This window comes from Pongo abelii, chromosome 13 (assembly GCF_028885655.2).
Source record: "Pongo abelii isolate AG06213 chromosome 13, NHGRI_mPonAbe1-v2.0_pri, whole genome shotgun sequence".
In the NCBI taxonomy this organism is placed as follows: Eukaryota; Metazoa; Chordata; class Mammalia; order Primates; family Hominidae; genus Pongo; species Pongo abelii.
This window is the reverse complement of record NC_071998.2, coordinates 56,076,641-56,093,232: the sequence shown is the minus strand read 5'-3', so window position 1 is coordinate 56,093,232 and position 16,592 is coordinate 56,076,641. Positions and strand designations below refer to the sequence as shown.

Here is a 16,592-nt window from a genome sequence, read left to right as displayed (position 1 = left end):
GCCAAGTAAAACAAAAGCCAGAACTGAGCACGCCGTGGGACCTTGAAGGAGTGACGTGGTCAAGGCTGTCAGGTACACTGCCAGGTGGCATAGGTTGGCACAGCTTCTAAGGAATGGAGCTGATGAAAGAGCTCCCCAGGCTTCAGCCAGTTAGTAGAATTTCACCAGTGTGCCAGGCTACTGAGTCACAGGTATTAGCACTTCCAGGCAGCACAGGAGCAGCAGCTTTGCATTGATCAGTTTTGAGGCTCTTTTGAGACTGTATATCATCAACAGATATGAGAACATGCCGCATAAATGAGATCAGCTGTGGCGCCCATTCTACTCAGTGTATCCCAGTGTCCTGGAGATGTGATGGTGAAAATGATTGTGACAGTGGAGAAGATGAAGAAAACTGTGGTAAGAAGATCAGTGTTGAGTGACGTAATCCAAAGACCCTTTTCTTAAAGGAAGGGTGGGCAGGGGGAGACTAACCTAAGCCTGAAGACACACTGACATTGACTCATTTTTCAGTGACTTCACTATCTGCTCAATTACTTGTCCTTCATAACTGCCCTAAAACCCTAAAAGACATTCATGTGGCAATTGACCATTGCTTGGTGTTTCTTTTAGGCAAATAGAAATAAGAAGGTAAGTCATTCAAGGCACTTATATATAGAAGTAGCTCAGGGAAGCAGCAAGTGTGTGGGCTTTTGTTTTGTCAGTAATTCATGTGTCTTTTGCACTTTGACACAATAAAATTAGAAGGTGAGTAGGGTTGGCAAACACATTCATAGGTCTAAATTTGATTGGGTTATTGGAATAAATTATTTGAGTATTATACAAGCATTTCTTTGCCCATGAACTAGATTCTGGCATAACTTTCCCAGAAAAAAAAAAAGACACAGAAGCATGAATTAACATCTTGCCTCAGATACCCAAAGAAAAGTCTACCCAACTGGTGATACCTTTGTCTCCTGTTGCAGTTCCTGTCTCTGAAAGCTAACTCTGCTTCCTATTCTTTCATGTTTCTGGTCTTGGAAAATCTTTAATAAAATGCTGCATGTTGAAGGTGAGGGCCTGGGAAAATCACTAGGCTGAGCAAACAGTGCTTTGCATGTTCTTTCAAGCTACTGCCCTTTTTATAGGGCCTCTAAAACCTACAGCTCCCAAGTCTGACAAGCATGGGCCTCCTGATATGGTAGTAGTCAATGGAGCTCAGGGCACTTACAGTTGAAACACCAGTCTTGTGTGTAGAAGTCGCCTCCTGAAGTCAATACCACTGCACCTAGTCCAATGAGTTTTAGTGTTCAATCCTAGAATTGAGTTTTCTGTATTGGTAAGCCCTGGTGCTGCCAAGTGTTTCCCTTATAAATCTAGACTTTGCTTCCCAAGAGAGTCGTGGTCTCTATTCTAATTGCCACCAAATTGTGACCGTGAAACGTTTGGCAGGAATTTAAGTCAAAGTACCAATTGGCTAGTAGGACTAGCTTATCATTGTCAGCATACCTGATTGTTAAATGGTGATTATAGCCCTGGCAGTGACTTTTTCAAAATAGAAAGTGTTTAAGACTTGTTATTCTTGATCCTTATTTAAAGGACCAAAAAGAGGAACCATGTATGGTGGTATGTGGTTCACCTCTTTTGGTGACAAAGTCTTAATGCTTGTTGTATTACGTTGCATGATATTCTCAACTAGTGATAAGATCTGACAAGCAGTATGTTGATTCAAGGACAACTCAATCTCTGCCTTCCAAATTGAAATCCGTTGTTACAGTTTGTTATTTATCACGGCCACTTTTAGAGTCAATTGTGGTTCTCATCTCAAATTAATTTCCAGTCTTCAACTATTTTCTTGGTTCTTTATTTCTGTTCTTCTTATTTATTGCGTGCCTTCATTTTTTGTACAATGAGACTGTACAAAAGTTCTTGATTTAACTCCATTGTAGCCTTTAAGTTGGGCTAGTAAGTTAGGATTAATGAATAAAGATCAATGTATTAGATTTTGGGACAAGAATCTTGAAAGGACCAATATTGATGCACTTTCAGTGGGGCATCCTCTCTCTTAATAGGCAATATAACATGTAGTCCCAGTGAGTTCACCTGCTCCAGTGGCCGCTGCATCTCCAGGAACTTTGTATGCAATGGCCAGGATGACTGCAGCGATGGCAGCGATGAGCTGGACTGTGCCCCGCCAACCTGTGGCGCCCATGAGTTCCAGTGCAGCACCTCCTCCTGCATCCCCATCAGCTGGGTGTGCGACGATGATGCAGACTGCTCCGACCAATCTGATGAGTCCCTGGAGCAGTGTGGCCGTCAGCCAGTTATACACACCAGGTGTCCAGCCAGTGAAATCCAGTGCGGCTCTGGCGAGTGCATCCATAAGAAGTGGCGCTGTGATGGGGACCCTGACTGCAAGGACGGCAGTGATGAGGTCAACTGTCGTAAGTAGCTTTCTAGCATGGCATGTTCAGTTCTCTTCCCTGTTATCAACTGGGACAATTTGCTGGCTTCATTCCATGGTGTTTCCTCCCTTTGTAGCCTCTCGAACTTGCCGACCTGACCAATTTGAATGTGAGGATGGCAGCTGCATCCATGGCAGCAGGCAGTGTAATGGTATCCGAGACTGTGTCGATGGTTCCGATGAAGTCAACTGCAAAAATGGTAAGGATTTCTTCTTGTTGGTTAAGCAATGGATTGCTCTGACCAGACCCACTCATGGAATCTCTCTTCTTTGTTTCTCTTTGTAGTCAATCAGTGCTTGGGCCCTGGAAAATTCAAGTGCAGAAGTGGAGAATGCATAGATATCAGCAAAGTATGTAACCAGGAGCAAGACTGCAGGGACTGGAGTGATGAGCCCCTGAAAGAGTGTCGTAAGTGTACTTGTTGTTCAAGTACAGGCCCTGGAAGTTTGATACAATCCAGCGTAGCTAACACTGTGTGGACCCCCTGTGATGGCTAGTTAAAACTTTTGGATGTACTGAAGTTCAATTGTAGACTTCAGAGTGAAACTTCATGACTTAAAAGCACAGGTAGGACAAACTAGTTTATAGTTTTTGTTTTCATTTTTTTGTTTGTTTTGTTTTTTTTTTTTTTGAGATGGAGTTCCACTCTTGTTGCCCAGGCTGGAGTGCAATGATGCAATCTCGGCTCACTGCAACCTCTGCCTCCTGGGTTCAAGCAGTTCTCCTGCCTCAGCCTCCTGAGTAGCTGGGACTATAGGCACCCACCACCACGCCAGGCTAATTTTTTTTTTTTTTTTTTTTTTGTATTTTTAGTAGAGACAGGGTTTCACCATGTTGGCCAGGCTGGTCTCGAACTCATGACCTCGTGATCCACCCACCTCGGCCTTCCAAAGTGCTGGGATTACAGGCATGAGCCACCACGCCTGGCCCAAGCTAGTTTATAGTTTAACCTCCTTAAAGATAACTGATCATCAATAGAGAAACTTGACTAAATGCTTGACCAATTGGTAACTTGCCAAGGAGATAGATAATCCACCCTGAAATATATACCTATAAAATAAATGATTAGGTCTTAGACAAATCATGGGTTTGACCAGGCCAACTAGATAAGTTATCACAAATAGCCTGGGTTTTAAATGTGAAAGAAGATATTAATTGAAAATAAGTTGTCAAGTGACTGCTACATTTTTATTCCAGATATAAACGAATGCTTGGTAAATAATGGTGGATGTTCCCATATCTGCAAAGACCTAGTTATAGGCTATGAGTGTGACTGTGCAGCTGGGTTTGAACTGATCGATAGGAAAACCTGTGGAGGTGAGTCTAAGAAGAAAACCCGGACCCTGCGGGTGATGGGAAAGGGTAGTATGTACCTAGTAAGGTATAGGAGCAGGAAGACTAATTGTGATTTCCCTCCTAGATATTGATGAATGCCAAAATCCAGGAATCTGCAGTCAAATTTGTATCAACTTAAAAGGCGGTTACAAGTGTGAATGTAGTCGTGGCTATCAAATGGATCTTGCTACTGGCGTGTGCAAGGCAGTAGGTAAATGAACTTGGACTGGTGTGGCTATTGTACCTTTATGAGTAAGTGCCTCTAAAAGGTACAGCGAGTGACTACAATAGTCAAACTAAACATGAAATTGTACTTGAGAACAATGCTGCTAACCTCATAATACAGCAGTATAGGTTAAATAGCAGATCTCTCCCCTAGATGTCTACCTTGATCATTCCTTTTGCATATGATACCATGAATATCTACCAGGTTTGCATGCTCTCTGTTTCCAAAACTTGAGTGCAACTCACATAAGTGACTTATTCATCACCCACCCTGTTGTTGAAGGCTGTAACCCCAGGACTGCCTTCCTAAACCGTAGGAAGCACTTGCAGGTCCCAGGGGCAGGAACTCCAGAACAGATACTATTGAGGTATTCCACAATACCTTTATTTTCTAAGTTCTCCTCTGCTGGGAGGAGGTGGTTTAGAAAGACCTTGCCTTCTTAAATCAAAACTAAGTAACCCTGACTTCCATCTTGCAGGCAAAGAGCCAAGTCTGATCTTCACTAATCGAAGAGACATCAGGAAGATCGGCCTAGAGAGGAAAGAATATATCCAACTAGTTGAACAGCTAAGAAACACTGTGGCTCTCGATGCTGACATTGCTGCTCAGAAACTATTCTGGGCTGATCTAAGCCAAAAGGCTATCTTCAGGTAACTTTCAGTTCCTTTTGTGGTGTCTTGACATAAGTCATTGTCACTTGGGAAGTAATCTGTGGGATAGTTCGGAGGAGTTTCTTTTGTGTCTAGCCCCATGTAGCATCTAATTACCTGGGGACATTAAGTCTAATGCTAATTCTTTATTAAATTGTTATCACTTCCTAATTAGAAACTAACAATTGTCTATGAAGTAAAAGATGACATCTTTCATATTTTTTATATTTTCTCCCTTTTCTCTACAGTTAATTGAGAACTGTTCATTGTTGCTACAAATAGAAATGGTAGTACAGCCTTTTCTTAATGGGAACTATAGAAACTCACATGATGGATACTGAAACAAATAGCTTCACTTAGAAATTTGTTGTTCTTGTATATAGAATACATACCAGCAACTAGATAATCTACAGCATTATTAATTTAGGATCAGTAAGCAGCATGGTTAAATAATTTGAGTGGTGAGCTGTGGTGTTAACTAGATTTCTTTCTGAACAAAGTCATTGACCATTTTGTAAGCAAAAAGTCCATTCTCCAAGCTCTAATTGTGTCAAACTCTTAAATTTCTTGTGACCTATTCTGTTTCAGTGCCTCAGTTGATGACAAGGTTGGTAGACATGTTAAAATGATCGACAATGTCTATAATCCTGCAGCCATTGCTGTTGATTGGGTGTACAAGACCATCTACTGGACTGATGCGGCTTCTAAGACTATTTCAGTAGCTACCCTAGATGGAACCAAAAGGAAGTTCCTGTTTAACTCTGACTTGCGAGAGCCTGCCTCCATAGCTGTGGACCCACTGTCTGGGTTTGTAGTCTGTTTTCCATCACATAGCCTTTTGGAATGGTATCTGTGTAGGTCAGGAGCTTTCTCATACCTGAATTAGTACTAAAATCTCAAGGTTTATGAGCCCTCTACAACAAAGAATTAGAATTCTAATTCAAGATATCAGTTTTGCCCCAGTTGAGTGACCCTGGGATGCCCTTATCTATATGACAGGTCCTTCTGTCTGACTCTGGTATGACTGACTGCTGGTTGACATTAATGAATTAACATTCCTGATTTGATGTACGTACCAAAAGCTGTATCTGAACCCTTTTGTCCACCCAGTTTCTACGCAAGTGATTTTTTAATTTTTGACTGAATGCTTTGCTGGGCTAGCTCTGGATGATCAAACCTAAATGACAGCCTGAATTGTGAGGATTTGGGTAACCACATTGCATCTAAGTGTGCAAGTTGTCTGAAAGTCCAGCAGAAATAAACAGACCTTTCTAGAAACATTTCACTAAGGGGGTTCCGTAAATTGCCACTAAGTAACATAGAAGAGCAGCTTAGGAAGTTGACTAAGGCTGTAGTCATCACAACTGGCCCCCATGCAGCCTCATTAGAACTCAATCAATCAGCCAACCCCTGCTATGAAATTTGAAGGATGTTCGTCTTTCATTCCTCTGAAAGAAGTGACCTTTTAAAAAGGAAACATAACCTTGTGACTTTGGGCTGAAATTTAAATGTCAGACAAACATAGATTATTATAGTTAATAATGAGCTTGTAGATTCTTAATATTCAATTTTATTTACCTAGAACATAATTTAGACCCTTAAGTGTTACTATTTGTCACTAGAGAATGCCTTGAGTTTTCTGCTCAAATTTTAAGTTTTGTTTCAAGCTACAACTTTATTCCTTCTAAACCACTGAGGCTTATTTCTCATTTAATTTTTCACAGCTTTGTTTACTGGTCAGACTGGGGTGAACCAGCTAAAATAGAAAAAGCAGGAATGAATGGATTCGATAGACGTCCACTGGTGACAGTGGATATCCAGTGGCCTAATGGAATTACACTTGGTATGTATGTTCTTCCTTCTCGACCACCCACTCGACTATCTTCTTAGTGTTTCCATGTATTTCCATGGTGAATTCTGGACTAGCAGATGACTCTACTGCTTCTGCCTAAATTCTAGCAGGAATTTTCAATGGGAGTAACTGAACAACACTAGTAAAATGGTGGATTAACAAATTACACGTTCCATAATTACTGGCCTGTTGTCCATCTGGGCCTAATATGTGACACAAATTCAGTGAACGCTGGGTCTTGGGTGCACTCATACTAAATATTCTGGGCATGAGTGCCTTTGCATTTCCTGAATTGCAGGCTTTTAACAGTTTTATTCTGGCTTTTTGGAGGAGAACAACAAAATGGTAGCCTCTTTTAATATTTTCTGTAATGTGAGTAATATTTCTTAAGTCATTTACTTTGAGAATCTCAGGTACCCTGTTAGTCCCCCAAAGTGAATGTGGATACAGACTCTGCATGCTGCTTCGCAAGGTTCGTGTGACCCCTGTTAAGAAACCCTGCTGGGGAAAGAACCATGAAAGTAGAATATTCATTCGTTAGATATTTTAAATGGAAGCCAGAGTAGTAGTGGCTTGTCATGTAATGACAATTCTTTTCCTACCTAGACCTTATAAAAAGTCGCCTCTATTGGCTTGATTCTAAGTTGCACATGTTATCCAGCGTGGACTTGAATGGCCAAGATCGTAGGATAGTACTAAAGTCTCTGGAGTTCCTAGCTCATCCTCTTGCACTAACAATATTTGAGGTAAGATGTGTCTCACATCGAAGTGTGTACTTTGAGGTACTATATCACTTTGAGAAGAAATAACAGACATAGCGGGAGGAGGGAAGAGCAGCTGAACGTGGCTTGAGAAACTGCTTTCACTTAAAACCTGATACAAATTAGACACTAATTCCCAGAAGCACTTCAAACCTAAACTTGATTCTTTTACAGTTTTATATCTAGTGTCCCAGCTCAGCATTCAATAAACTTAGTCCATTAAATGAGAAGTAAACGATGATGACCTTAGAAATCGACTTGTGTTAATCCTGGATGTACATGCTAATTGTGGGGTTCTGTTTTAGGATCGTGTCTACTGGATAGATGGAGAAAATGAAGCAGTCTATGGTGCCAATAAATTCACTGGATCAGAGCTAGCCACTCTAGTCAACAACCTTAATGATGCCCAAGACATCATTGTCTATCATGAACTTGTACAGCCATCAGGTACCGTGGAGAAGCACAGTCCTTCATAACTACTTTAAGGGAAGCAGCATGACACAGAACCTGCTGGATGTCAGTAGCTCTTGGCAACTCAGCTTTCTTTAAAAGGGAACTTTTGCCCTCCCGTACCCTACCTTAAACATTTCACACGTTATTTTTTTTAATTTCTGCTGCCTTAGAGAAATGGCTTCTGAACTTCAGCTCCTAGCTTTCCTCCCAAGGCTCAGTGTCAGAGCTTTTATTTCTGTTTCATCCACGTTCCCTTGGCCTTCAGCCCCTCTTGCCAAGAGTAGTGCAGTAACCTCCAAAGTAGCTTTGGTGCTACAAGCTTTCTCTACTGTTAGTTTGCTAGGATTTTTGCAATGAAGTGCCACAAACTGCCTTAAACAACAGAAATTTATTATCTCAAAATTCTGGAGGCCAGAAGTCTGAAATCAAGGTGCCAGGAGGGTTGGTGCCTCTTGAGGGCTGTGAGGGAAGGGTCTGTTCCAGGCCTCTTTTCATGGTCTGTTGATGGTGCTCTTCCCCTGTGTCTCTTCACATCATCTTCCCTCTGTATATAATTGTGTCCAGCTTTCTTTTTTTGGAGACTGAGTCTTGCTCTGTCACCCAGGCTGGAGTGCAGTGGCACAATCTCTGCTCACTGCAACCTCCGCCTCCTGTGTTCAAGCAATTCTCATGCCTCAGCCTCCTGAGTAGCTGGGACTACAGGAGTGAGCCACCACGCCCAGCTAAACTTTGTATTTTTTAGTAGAGATGGGGTTTCACCATGTTGGCCAGACTGGTCTTGAACTCCTGACCCAAAGTAATCTGCCTGCCTCGGCCTCCCAAAGTGCTAGAATTACAGGCGTGAGCTGTAATACCAGTCATATTGGATTAGAGCCCACCTTAATGACCTCATTTTAACTTGATTACCTCTGTAAATACCCTATCTTCAATATCTCCAAATAAGATCACATTCTGACGTACTAGGACTTCAATATATTAATTTTAGGGAGAAACACAATTCAACTCATAACACCTACTTTCCCCCTGTGACACATCTGATGTAGGATTGTGTAGATTCTCAAACACATCGGGTTATATTATCTCCTGCTGAAAACACTTGACTGGTTCTATCTAAATAAAACCTTCACACCTTCCTAAGGCTGAGTTTCCTTCCACTTTGTTGGAGCAAGTCAAGTGAAAACCAGGAGAACATGCCTAGTCTCCTTTCTCTGAGCCTTCATGCTAAACCTTGGGCAAATAGTGAGAGCCAGTCCTGGTCCCTCACCTCCCTTCCCCACCTCCTCTTTTGGCATCTATCTCTTAAAGGCATAACTTTTCCAGTCTATCTCCAAGAGGTCCCTTATCTGGTGTCCTTAGAGCATGCTGCCTGTACCTTTATACTTATTCTTCCTTGATATTGCTCTCACTTGAAGGATTGGCAGAGTAGACAAGTTTAAGCTCCTGGGGGCAAGGACTCAGGTCTTCAACACGTAGAACAAGGCTTTATATGTACTAGGCATCAGAATACTCATTTTAATGGTATTTTTTTCCTGACTAGGTAAAAATTGGTGTGAAGAAGACATGGAGAATGGAGGATGTGAATACCTTTGTCTGCCAGCACCACAGATTAATGATCACTCTCCAAAATATACCTGTTCCTGTCCCAATGGGTACAATGTAGAGGAAAATGGCCGAGACTGCCAAAGTAAGGCATTTTGTGTTTCAACCACAAGTAGAACCTACAACAAGCAATATAATAAGACAAAAGCTTGGATTTTTAAGAATTCTGTTTTAGCTAATTCTTTGAATAGATCTGAGAAGATATCTGCTACTGTTGTATGCCGGGTTATCATGTCATTTCTTTAGAACTGACTTTAACCCATTTCAACATTAAATGAGTTTATAGGAGACTAAAGTGTCAACATACCTTATACTAATTTGTACCAATTAGTCCCTTAACAGCTCTGAGCTAGCCAACTTGCAGGTAATTAAATGAGACCTTAACATTTTTCCTCAAAAGGAGGAGGACAGAAATTATGCTTAAGGAAGGCCATGGTTGCAGAAACCTCATTGCCTTAGTGGGTGACGCTACCCTAAAATAACACTTAAGCCAAATTTGCATTTAGTCTTCTGTTCTTAGCTTTTGATTAAGTGGCAAATTAAACTCATTTGTGTGATCAAGGAGCTCGTTTGGTGAGGCTGGTGAGGTTTTTATTAGCGTAATTCATGGTCGGGCAGGGATTAGCTCAGTTTACCAAGAAATTAGTTGCAAGACAGTCTGGTATGCCTGGTATACCAGAGCATCTTGAGAACATTTCTTGTAGTTTCTGGGAACATGGGATATTGTTTAGAGGGATAAAATATGGTTGTCCATCATTTTGAATTGTCAAATGCCAAACACCGACTGTTCTTCACAAAGTTTCATGTATCTCTTTTTTGCATGAAGATTGCTATTTCGACACATCAGCTGTACAACTTAGTTCAGCAGTGGTTTGTCTATTTTACCTGGTTTTAAAATAACCTTTTACATGGCTTGTCTGGACAAAACAGCTAGCCATTCTGGAACCTTGGCATTAACCAGGTTCTTGGTTTTTATAATTCAGGTACTGCAACTACTGTGACTTACAGTGAGACAAAAGATACGAACACAACAGAAATTTCACCAACTAGTGGACTAGTTCCTGGAGGTATTGAGCTCAGTACTGCAAACTGTTAATCTCAACTAACAGCCACACTCTTTGTATCTATAGCTTAAATAATTAATGCAGCCTTTAACTACTACTTCTGCCCCAGTTGGTAACCTATATTTAAACACCAAAGACTTAAAACTTGCATATCTTTTCCTGACTGATCTTTAAGATTTCTAGTAGAGAACTGTCAGTGAAATGGCTACTACAGCATGTGACTCAAATACTTCTAGGCCAGAGTTGTTCCTGGTGTTCAATTGTAGTAGATACTGAACATTAATATTGGATGCAAAGGTTTTGGCTCTTTACCTGATGGGAAATTTCTAAGTCTGAATACAGATCCTTTTAAACTGATTCCTTTTATTCCTCTGTAGGGATCAATGTGACCACAGCAGTATCAGAGGTCAGTGTTCCCCCAAAAGGGACTTCTGCCGCTTGGGCCATTCTTCCTCTCTGTAAGTAGATTTCATACAAGTCTGGGTTCAAGAACTTCTTAGATACCAGATGAAGATTTTTTGTTCATCTGGAGCTACCCCTTTCATGGCCCTTTATGCTGTCTAGCATTTTTATGCTGTCTAGCATTTATGACACTGAATTACATTCACTTTCTCCCCCACATAATACACTAAATTAAGGCCCATATCTTTTTCTTCAGTTGTGCCTTTGGCACAGTAACTGGCATGATAAATATTCAACAGTTAATGCTTTCTACTTCCACACTGTTAGCCTGGCTTATCCCCTTTTATAATAAGTCTCTTTAACTAGTGTACTGTTCTGTTCCCCCTTTGAAATGTGTGTAATGCTTCATACAGAGGAGATGCACAAATGCTTAAATGCTAAGAGTTACAGGACTTGTTGAGGGTAAATTAAAAGCAGTTAAGAATTTTCAAACCTATGGAAAAGGACCTCTAAAACTATTACGAGACACGCAAATTATAAGGATTTTGCTATAAAAGCCTTTGTCCTAAATTAATAGATTCCAAGCTTAGCTAACACACCAGGACCACCTGAATAGCTCTCCACAACCTACAGCAATTTTAATTTGGTGAGCCTAAGGTGGGACCGAGGACCCTGCCCTTGCCTGGATGGGTGTGGCTAGTCCAGCTCCAGTGCACAAAACTACCTCTGGGCTGAACTTGTTTCAAGCTCCTGGCCTATGTGTATTCCAACTTCTAGTTATCCTAGCTCCATAAAACGTGGCATTTTTACTGATGTCAATTATTATGGATTCCTGAACGTTATTACCTTTCTTATATGTTCCAGTACTAGACTTAGCTCACTTAGCTACCCTCTGATTTTTTTTCAGTGCTCTTAGTGATGGCAGCAGTAGGTGGCTACTTGATGTGGCGGAATTGGCAACACAAGAACATGAAAAGCATGAACTTTGACAATCCTGTGTACTTGAAAACCACTGAAGAGGACCTCTCCATAGACATTGGTAGACACAGTGCTTCTGTTGGACACACATACCCAGCAGTAAGTCATCTTTTATACACCATGGCTTGAAGTGAGACTTTTCAGAAAGGAGACCTGGGTGAGAGAGAGAGAGCCATTAGGATGATGGAGTTACCAAACACTTCATCTGCTACCTGGCTATTAGACAGTGTAGCCCGTTAGAACATAAATCAGCCAGTTGATCAGCATCTAACCCTCACCAACTGGCAAGTGGGTCAACTTAAGGTCACCACTATATTAAGATATTTTTGGTTGTAGAAATGACATGTAAATATTAGCATGAACCAAGTAGCTCATTAATGAACTATTAAATCCATTGCCTACTGGATATTTGAAAGTAAATTAGCATATCATATATAGGGGAGTTGGCTTAAAGTCAGTCAGTGTATTGAGTAAGATTCACTTAGCCAAAATTATGATATGCTTTGCTTTAAAAAGTATCCCACCACACTTAGTATAGCTAGCTTTTCTTCCAGCAATAGTGACTCACTTGTTCTTCAGATGAAACCCAAGTGGAGTATTTGGCCTTCACGTAGGAAACAGGCTGAACAAAACAAGTATTGATCACTCCCCTCTCAAATTCCGGCGAAACATGGAACAGTGGTCAATTCTTGACACACACATGGATTTTCACATTTTTCCCCAAGACTTATGATCATTAAGTAGAAAAGACAGAATCAGTCACACTATCTTATCTCACTACCAAGCAGGTATAGTTGAATTCAAGTTAAATGCATGAATGATACAACTCGGTACTCTTTTGTGTCTGACTTTTCTTCTGAGCACTCTGAGTGTTTGAATGACCAACTCAAAAGCAAGGTCCATTTTAAAGACTAGACTTGCCATCAGTGAGTGATCACCAAGCTCATTCCATACTTCTTCTTTTCCACAGATATCAGTTGTAAGCACAGATGATGATCTAGCTTGACTTCTGTGACAAGTCTTGACCTTTGAGTCTAAACAAATAATACCCCCGTCGGAATGGTAACCGAGCCAGCAGCTGAAGTCTCTTTCTTCCTCTGGGCTGGAAGAACATCAAGATACCTTTGCGTGGATCAAGCCTGTGTACTTGACCGTTTTTATATTACTTTTGTAAATATTCTTGTCCACATTCTACTTCAGCTTTGGATGTGGTTACCGAGTATCTGTAACCCTTGAATTTCTAGACAGTATTGCCACCTCTGGCCAAATATGCACTTTCCCTAGAAAGCCATATTCCAGCAATGAAACTTGTGCTATAGTGTATACTACCTGTACATACATTGTATAGGCCATCTGTAAATATCCCAGAGAACAATCACTATTCTTAAGCACTTTGAAAATATTTCTATGTAAATTAGTGTAAACTTTTTCAATGGTTGGGACAATGGCAATAGGATAAAACGGGTTACTAAGATGAAATTGCCAAAAAAATTTATAAACTAATTTTGTACGTATGAATGAAATCTTTGACCTCAATGGAGGTTTGCAAAGACTGAGTGTTCAAACTACTGTACATTTTTTTTCAAGTGCTAAAAAATTAAACCAAGCAGCTTAACCATGGTTTGTGCCTGTTCCTCTAGGATGAACTCCTATCCTGAGTAGTATCAAGTGTTCTAACTAAATGTGTGAGCTATAGTTCTTGATGTTGTATAACTAAGCCTGTAATTGGGCTGGTTTCTCTTACACCCAAGTACAGTTAAAAAATGAAGTGCTGTTTAACATTTGCTCCCGAAATATTTCTTACTGTGTAAAAGAAGCTAGCTTAGTCTGTACCTAGAATTCCTCTTGGCTAGAGGAGTTTCTTTTCCATTAACTTGGTTCCTGATCGAGAAACACGTGCTAAGATTTCTATGAATTCTGCTTCTTTATAGTTAAGTCTCTGTTTTCAATGTTCTGTCATTTATATAGGTCAAGGACAAGTGCCTTCTAAGGCATGGATAAGGGCTTTCTTCTTATAAAAGTCTAGACTGTCTTACTGTGAAGATGGCCAGGGAGGATAGCAAGCAATGGCATTCTTGAACAATCTAAAGCAGAGTTCTCAGTGTGGTCCTGAGAACAGAAGCATCTGCATCACCTGGGAATGTGTTAGAAATGCAAGTTCCCAGCCCCATCCCAGACCTACTGAATCAGAAACTCTGGGGGCAAGGGCCGAAACCTGCTTTCATAAGCCCTTCAGGCAATACTGATGTAAACTAAAGCTTATAAACCACTGTTTTAATGTGACTTCATGAAGAATATAATTGTAATATCACTTAAATTTTTATCCTGGCTGGGATGGGGCAGATTCTTAACTATGGACAATTTCTGAAACTCATAGTATGAAGAGCAGATGAAGAGTTTGAGACAAAGAAAAAATTGCACAGGGAGTTTAGTGAATTTTCCATCAGGTTGGCCATTACTTTCTTTCTCTAAAGTCTCAGGATGTCTGGAAGCAAGGAAAGACAAGACTTGAAGCACCGGGTGGATGCTGTGTGTCACAAGTGAGGTGGAGAGTTGGCTGCAGAAGGTACAGCAATTCCTCTGGAATTAAACGACCGACCAACACAGTAGCAAGAGGATGAAGAGAAGATGTTTTGAGTTGCTACATGAATCAGTGGATGACTCATATTTCACTTGCATATGAAATATAAGGCAGTTAACATCTTGTTTGTGGCTTAAGCAAGGAAATTAATATTACTAGATGAAGGGGAAGTTGGTTCTCTTGTCTTAAGGGATGCCCCCTTGTGATTTTGGTCAACTGAATGAAAAAGAAAAGATAGCCTTGGACCTTTTTTTCATGGGAGGTTTGGAGGTCAAGCACGTAGAAGGAAAAGGCTGTAGTCATGAATATAGAACTGTCTGCTCTCCACCTTTTCCTTACTCTACATTTAGTCATCACACTGAACAGGATGTGGCCTGCTGACAGTGAGTAGCTGAAGTGCCTATTTGGTAAGTAGGTTAGCATTCATCATGAACTCTGAAAGCCATTTCAGAGTTTGGCTGCTGCTCTGACCCTGCTATGGTACAAAAAACATGGATTTTTTTTTTAACTGGAGTAATACCAAATTTCCTTTAGAAGCTTGAAGTTTGATACTATTGCTTTCCCCATTATAAGGATTATACAGTATTAATTAATTATAAGGCCCAAAGTTTGTTTTGGCAAATAAAGTATTATTCTCTATCATCATCTTTTGAATTCTTTTCCCTAGTATGTTCTTTCATGTTCTGGGTAAAATTTCCAACCCTCAAAGAGTCTAAAACGTCTCATTTTTTTACCACGTCCTCCCCAGTAAGAAGCCAAGGTACAACTCATTGTACCTAAGAGGTACAAACTCATTTGTAGAAACAAAGTAACTAGATATTCCTATTGAAATAAGAGTAGATATATTGGTGGGCCAGGCATGGTGGCTCACGCCTATAATCCCAGCACTTCGGAAGGCCAAGGCAGGAGGATCACTTGAGGCCAGGAGTTCAAGACCAGCCTGAGCAACATGTTGAGACCCTGTCTCTACAAAAAAATTTATAAAAATAAAAGAAAAAATAGTTATATGACTAAACTACTAGTTAATACAGCTTGCAATAATAGTGCATGAATGATAAGAGGCCTCGGCTTTATCACCCAAACAAGAACTTGAATTCTATGTAAAATGTGTTAGGATAAGTTTGCTGTGTCTCTGGAGTGTAATGTAGAAGATAATTAAGAGGTAAAATATGAAGCTTATCATACACTAAAGGAGAATGTTTGGAGTTAGATGAGCCTGTCACACAAAGTGAAAGTGGACCCTCCAGAAATTTTAGGAATTGCCACAAAGATTGATGATAGATGAATAAACAGATTTGTGGCCTCTGGTAAAGAAATCCAGCCAAGTTCCTCTGTCCAAATTTTTAAGTGCCCTTTGCAAGCTATCTATTTGGCAAAAAATAGTCCCAGTTGTTCAACTAGCTCCCTTAAAACATTCTAGTAGGTGTTTTAAAGCCTAGGTATCTCTGCCTTTTTAGTTCTTGATGAATACAAGGCAAAAAAAAAAAAAAAAATTGAGGCTTGCACTTTGGCATTTGCTTCTGTTCCTTGTATCTGTGGAAGTCAAATAGCCCTTCTCAAAAATGAGAAGCCAAGCTTTAAATAGCAAACTATAGGGTATTAAAAGACTAACTCTTCAGTTAAGAACACTGTAGAAATGGGAGACCAACTTAAAGTCTACCTTTTAACAATCTTTACCCCAAACCTAAAGATTCTAGGGGTCACTTATCTCTATTATGTAATCTAACTGGAATAATTTCCTAGAATTCTTACTAGTGAAATCTTACCCAAGTAAAACAATTTATTATTTTGAATCCAAATGAAAGCTATACTTTTTGCTTTCAATGGTGGCAAAAACTTGCAAAAAGCAGATATACTTTTGCTAATTTAAGTTCAAGTACAATGAGTACAACCTGCTAATCTTGATCCCCAAATCTGAGCCCTTCAGTTTCATAATTGTTTTATCCTGAATGTAGTTGTGACACAGACATTTCTCAAAAGAGTCTGATACATCAAACTCCTAACAAGTAGGAGTAGCAACTAGCAAAAGAGTAGAAAGAAGCTTCCCTTATTGTGGGTGATGAGGCGGTGCCTAAAAACCACATATATATATATATATATATATATATATATATATATTCCCCTATGTATTACATATTCTGCAAGCCCTGTTAGTGGGGAGATGGTGGTGGCAATAGCAGCGATAGTTGCGTCAGTGCTAACTGTTGCTGCTGCACGTTCTGTTGGCGGCTGCTGGCCAAGTGTGCA

General features: G+C 40.3%; 1 protein-coding gene and 1 long non-coding RNA gene across 6 annotated transcripts in view; one reads left to right on the top strand and one right to left on the bottom strand.

Moving 5' to 3' along the window:
* The window catches only part of VLDLR (very low density lipoprotein receptor), a 32,333-nt gene extending 18,949 nt beyond the window's left edge, over positions 1-13,384 (top strand). For 2 of the 5 annotated variants that reach the window (XM_054519999.2, XM_063714235.1), the window contains exons 4-19: positions 277-399; positions 2,052-2,423; positions 2,521-2,643; positions 2,730-2,852; positions 3,642-3,761; positions 3,865-3,990; positions 4,484-4,655; positions 5,244-5,462; positions 6,380-6,498; positions 7,114-7,253; positions 7,574-7,715; positions 9,259-9,405; positions 10,304-10,387; positions 10,762-10,842; positions 11,694-11,863; positions 12,735-13,384. In XM_054519999.2, the coding sequence (XP_054375974.2) occupies positions 277-399; positions 2,052-2,423; positions 2,521-2,643; positions 2,730-2,852; positions 3,642-3,761; positions 3,865-3,990; positions 4,484-4,655; positions 5,244-5,462; positions 6,380-6,498; positions 7,114-7,253; positions 7,574-7,715; positions 9,259-9,405; positions 10,304-10,387; positions 10,762-10,842; positions 11,694-11,863; positions 12,735-12,770 (2,297 nt within the window). In that variant the 3' untranslated portion in view covers positions 12,771-13,384. The remainder of the gene's footprint in view (positions 1-276; positions 400-2,051; positions 2,424-2,520; positions 2,644-2,729; positions 2,853-3,641; positions 3,762-3,864; positions 3,991-4,483; positions 4,656-5,243; positions 5,463-6,379; positions 6,499-7,113; positions 7,254-7,573; positions 7,716-9,258; positions 9,406-10,303; positions 10,388-10,761; positions 10,843-11,693; positions 11,864-12,734) is intronic. The other 3 variants (XM_054520001.2, XM_054520000.2, XM_054520002.2) reach the window with 3 other exon arrangements.
* The window catches only part of LOC112134904 (uncharacterized), an 83,838-nt gene continuing 79,013 nt past the window's right edge, over positions 11,768-16,592 (bottom strand). Inside the window, exon 4 of the long non-coding RNA XR_008509698.2 lies at positions 11,768-11,917. This is a non-coding gene — a long non-coding RNA (uncharacterized LOC112134904). The remainder of the gene's footprint in view (positions 11,918-16,592) is intronic.